The sequence below is a fragment of the Cherax quadricarinatus genome, chromosome 56 (assembly GCF_038502225.1).
Source record: "Cherax quadricarinatus isolate ZL_2023a chromosome 56, ASM3850222v1, whole genome shotgun sequence".
Classification (NCBI taxonomy): Eukaryota; Metazoa; Arthropoda; class Malacostraca; order Decapoda; family Parastacidae; genus Cherax; species Cherax quadricarinatus.
The window spans coordinates 11583561-11589560 of NC_091347.1; the positions used below are offsets into that span (position 1 = coordinate 11583561).

Genomic DNA, 6000 nt, shown 5'->3' on the forward strand with positions numbered 1-6000 from the left:
GTCAGTGGCGTCAAATCCACAGTGGCTGCCGCTGCCTGCTGGGAGGCAGGCATTGTGTCTCCTGACTGTGTTCATTGGCTGAAACCACGTCACCTCTGCTCCTTGAGCAGAGGTGACATTGGCACAATGTATATTCCTCGCCTCCAGTTCGGCGTGATTGCATCTCTGAAGACTTTTTTTTTTTTATCCAATATCTTTTTATGGTGTGACATGAGTTAGCTATCTGTTGCGCAGTAATCCTCCAAGAGGCTAGTCGAACCCCCTTCACTGAGGTGGTAAAAGATCCCCACACAGTGGATAGGCAAGACTACGCCACATGAGCAGTGTTATCAGCCAGATGAATCCCCCCCTTCTCCCTCCAACACTCCTCCTCCCAGATCTACCTCAAAATGCCGCCGAAATGATAGACTTTACACCAAACAAACAAGAAATGGCAAATGATACTATGTTGAGGACTGCTGATACCTACGAGAAGGACTTCTCTCCAGCTCTCTAACAACCCCAAACATGGCTCTTAAAGTCACACAATTTAATATTGTAGTTGGCGATATCACACTGGATGAAGAGAAATAGCTTCTTGAGTCAAAGTTAGATTTCTAGTAAAAGCATACACGGTAACAGCATACAAAGTAACAGCATACACAGTAACAGCATACATAGACAATTTTCACTGAAACAGTATGATGAAAGACACTTCAGTAAAGTTGAGAATATATGGGAAATCATATAATTTGAATGTAGTTTTGAGCATTATGGGGAATAATGAGGGAAATGAGATGGGACAGAGAGCAAAATGGAGAATTAATCATTTAACAGTCACAAGGTGTGGTAGATGGTAAGTTAGAAGTTGATACCGAGTGTATGAGTTTCAAGAGGAGTAGGGATGTGATGGCCTAATAAGTTAATTCTCCATAGTTCATTTCAAAATGTGTCTTTTACTACTCACCTGGTCCTGCATCAAGTTTCTTTTTTTCCCTAGATGGTTTTACCATGACTTTGTGGACACTGGAAGAGCCTTTTGCACTTACACTACATCCGTCACAGGTGGCCTGGTGATAATTGTGATGCGGCTGGAGTTCCTGTGGACCGTAGAGGAGTACAAAGAAAAACTTGAGGCTCATATGGACTATTTAGAGGAGAAAGGAAAATGGCGCAAGGTGAGGTTAAGCCATTGTATTCGGTACTTTAGCATGCCTGAGTTGTGGTAGTGGTAAGTTCAAGGATAATTTGAACCACCTCCCGTTTGAATACCAGCCATCGTTACTATATAAACTGCTTGTGGAGGCTGGTATTTAACAGGAGGTGGTTGAAATTAGCCTTGAACTTACCACTACCACGAGTGTCCTCGGATCACGAACAACACCTAGCTCTGCTGGGTGCGTGATTTTTGAAGCATAGCTGGTTAAGTGGTTAAGGCATATATATATATATATATATATATATATATATATATATATATATATATATATATATATATATATATATATATATATATATATATATATATATATATATATATATATATATGTCGTGCCGAATATGTAAAACTGGTCAATTAGCAAGAACTCATTTAAAATTAAGTCCTTCCTAAAATTTTCTCTTATACGTTTAAAGATATATTTTTTTCATTAATGTTATTGTAAAAAAATTTAATTTTGCTCTAAACGAATCTTAGAAAACTTACCTAACCTTATTATAACAAGAACAATTTATTTTAGCATAACCCAACTAAATATATTTTAGATTTGTTTACAATAATTTAATACTAAACAAACACAGTGAAATATATTTTTTTCGTTAGGTTCAGAATGATTTTGGCAAAATTATTGCATACACAAATTTTCACTTGTCCTATATGGCAAGATGAACGTTGCTATTTAAACCAAGATCGCAAGTTCTGCCTATTCGGCACGACATATATATATATATATATATATATATATATATATATATATATATATATATATATATATATATATATATATATATATATATATATATATATATATATATATATAAGCAGAACTTGCGAGCTTGGTTTAAATAGCAACGCTCATCTTGCCATATAGGACAAGTGAAAATTTGTGTATGCAATAATTTCGCCAAAATCATTCTGAACCTAATGAAAAAAAATACATTTCACTGTGTTAGTTTAGTATTAAATTATTGTAAACAAATCTAAAATATATTTAGTTGGGTTATGCTAAAAAAAATGTTCTTGTTATAATAAGGTTAGGTAAGTTTTCTAAGTTCCTTTTGGTGCAAAATTAAATTTTTTTACATCAACATTAATGAAAAAAATATATCTTTAAACGTATAAGAGAAAATTTCAGAAAGGACTTAATTTTAAATGAGTTCTTGCTAATTGACCAGTTTTACATATTCGGCACGACATATATATATATATATATATATATATATATATATATATATATATATATATATATATATATATATATATATATATACATATATATATATATATATATATATATATATATATATATATATATATATATATATACATATATATATATATATGTATATATATATATATACATATATATATATATATATATATATATATATATATATATATATATATATATATATATATATATATATATATATATATATATACATATATATACATATATATACATATATATATATATATATATATATATATATATATATATATATATATATATATATATATATATATATATATATATATACGTATATATATATATAAGTAGTTCTGGTTTCTTCTGAGTGGCTCCTCCTCTCAGTGGCTCCCTCCTCTCAGTGGCTGCCTCCTCTCAGCGGTCTCCTCTGAGCGGACTCCTTCCGCGCCGCGCCCTCGCGCCCGCCCGCGCCTTCTGCAGCGTCGTCCGGATCGCCCCCACCCCCCGAATTTTTTCCGAATTTTTTTGAATTTTTTTTTAATTTCTTGTGCTCTCCATCTCCTCGGATCAAGTTTTTTTGGATTCCCCCTCCCACTTTCACCCCATCCCAAATTTTTTTTTTCGATTTTTTTTTAATTTTATTTTCTTATGATCTCCTCGGATCAACACCCCATTACACCACCCCCATCCCAAATTTTTTTTTAATTTCTTGTGCTCTCCATCTCCTTGGATCAAGTTTTTCTCGATATCAATAATACAAAGACTCCAATTCCTCGGATCAACACCCTCCCACCATCCACTTCTACCCCAAGTATTTCTCCTCCATCTCCTTGGATCAAGTTTTTCTCGATATCAAATAATACAAAGACTCCATCTCTTTGGATCAAGTTTTTTGGATTCCCCCCTCTGGGGGTAAGCATTCAAAATGGACTCCCACTTGCATCCCAAATTTCCTGCTCCAATTCCTCGGATCAAGTTTTTCTAGATATTAATAATACAAAGATTTCCCCCACCATCCACTTCTTCCCCAAGTATTCCTGCTGTATTTCCTTGGAACAAGTTTTTCTAGATATAAAATAATACAAAGACTCCATCTCCTTGGATCAAGTTTTTTTGGATTCCCCCCTCTGGGGGTAAGCATTCAAATGAACTCCCCCTATGGGGCATGATACTTTCTCTTACTACAGGTCTAAACAAGTGTGACGTCACCCCACCTGTGTTTACTCGGCGGTCAGTGACGTCACGTGATGACCTCACACACACAGGCTGAATCTTGTCGATCGAACATTAAAATGCAGGATAACACTAATACACAATATTTTCATTTATTTATTTATTATACAACCAATACATTTCATATACATTTCTGGTAATACAACATGGGAATCACTCTATTCTCTTACGTTTAGATGGTGGAATATCAGGGTGTCCATAAGCCAAGGATTCATTAGTATTCAAATGATACCTTTTATTATCAAAGGCTGACAAGCCTCCCTTGTTAATTCTTACTGTACATATTTCACCTTTTACGTTACTTATAGACTTACACGTGAATAATTCCCTATCTACATTTGTTAAAACATTCTTATATCTTGCATGAGTTAATAATGGCATAAAATGTGAAGGGATACCTTTGGCTCTGCTGACAGTAGTTGATCTTCCAGCAATCTTTACACAATACATTTTAGCTTTCAGTGCTATCAACTCACTAATATGATTATCACACATTTCAGATTTCAATAACCCCAGCTCACCTTTTCTACTATTATCATATAAGGGATGATCAGGACTGAAATTTGAAAAATCCATATATCCTAACAAAGGTTCACTTTTTAACTCAGTGTACAAATCTTTGAATTTCAAGCTAAAATTATAGGAGTCGGTATCGGTATACAGAAGTCTTACATCATCATCATAATGTTGTATCGGTATAAAGAAGTCTTACATCATCACCATAATGTTGTATCGGTATACAGAAGTCTTACATCATCACCATAATGTTGTTTTAAAACTTTATACCAAAAATTATATAATTTCTTTTTAGCAATCTCAAGAATTTGAAAACCGAGATAAAGTGGTTGTTTAACTTCTAATTTCTCTTTGTTGAATGTATAAATCACTCTGTCTTGATTCAAATGTGTGATATTTTTTTAAGAAAAGATCTTAAGCTGCTCTAACAAATGCTTTCTCATTATTGATATAACTATAATATTCAGCATACTTTGTAATATTCAATAATGATTTCCCATATATGGTGTTATTAGTTAATTTGAAAGCTTTTGACTTGATAGGACATCGTGTGGCTGTTCTCAGTGCGATATTAGTTGTTATGAAAGGTTCTAAAAATTTTGACTGAGTATATTCATATACAGCATGAACCTTTTCCACCTCTAACCCAAGTTCCAGTAATAACTGTAACAAATCTAGACTGATCAAATAATTTTTCTGAGGTAAATGACTGGCCACTAATTTTGCATTAGATTTGGGGATCTTTCTACCTTCATTTTTCAATACAGATTCACAATAAGGAGATAACATCTCTTCTGATATATTCATGTGGGATAATATCAAAGGAAGTTCATCAGTACGTCTAGCTACCTCAGGGGACATGGGTTTGGTATCACATTCTATCCAATAACCTTTTTGACCCTCACACGAAACATTACTTAATCTCTGGTGGCCTGGTGGTTAACGCTCTTGCTTCACACGGTGAGGGCCTGGGTTCGATTCCCAGCCAGAGTAGAAACATTGGACGTGTTTCTTTCCACCTGTTGTCTATGTTCCCCATCAGTAAAATGGGTACCTGGGTGTTAGTCGACTGGTGTGGGTCGCATCCTGGGACACTGACCTAAGGAGGCCTGGTCACAGACCGGGCCGCGGGGGCGTTGACCCCCGGAACTCTCTCCAGATAAACTCCAGATAAACATCGAGGAAAGCATTCTTCTCCTCATTCGATAATTTTCTGATACCATTCTGTGGAAGAGCTTCAACCATCGCACTAGCATACAAAGAATTAAAATCTAGATATAAAATATGAGTGCCCATTCCACTCTCAATATCAGAATTGGGATTAATTAAGGGATTATCTGCTTTAGTATACTGATTAATTGCACATGTAAACCCTCCTCTGAGATTCCTTTTAATCAAGTCATATAATTCATGGGAATATATCATATCTAATTTTACATTAGTTTTCAAGAGGAATGCATCCCAACTGAATGAAGGTAAACTTATATAATTACTAACATCTAGCTTATAAATATCTTTGAGTGTTTTACGCCACTCCATGAAGACATCGGCTAGCAATCCAACATCAGTCTTGAGGTATAACCTCAGGTAATCTCCTAAAGTCTTACATTTACCCAAGTCAAACACTTTCAAAGCATCATGATCATAATCTTCCTGGCTAATAGCACTATTTCTCAAAGAATTAAAAAAATGTTCTTTACTCGGTAATTTTGTTTCATCGAGTTTCTTTAAACTATCAATATAATCATAACACAAAACTTGTTTTCCTTTACATAATATATGTATGACATCCTGAGACACATCTTTCAGAATAGCCTCTGTATATTTCAGTGATTTACCTGCC

General features: G+C 34.2%; 1 protein-coding gene across 1 annotated transcript in view; it reads left to right on the top strand.

Annotated features, from left to right (window-relative positions):
- The window catches only part of LOC128700666 (methyltransferase-like protein 27), a 43001-nt gene extending 38800 nt beyond the window's left edge, over positions 1-4201 (top strand). Inside the window, exons 6-7 of the mRNA XM_070096982.1 lie at positions 1045-1157; positions 4142-4201. Of these exons, the coding sequence (XP_069953083.1) occupies positions 1045-1157; positions 4142-4201 (173 nt within the window). The remainder of the gene's footprint in view (positions 1-1044; positions 1158-4141) is intronic.
- The last annotated feature ends 1799 nt before the right edge of the window (positions 4202-6000 follow it).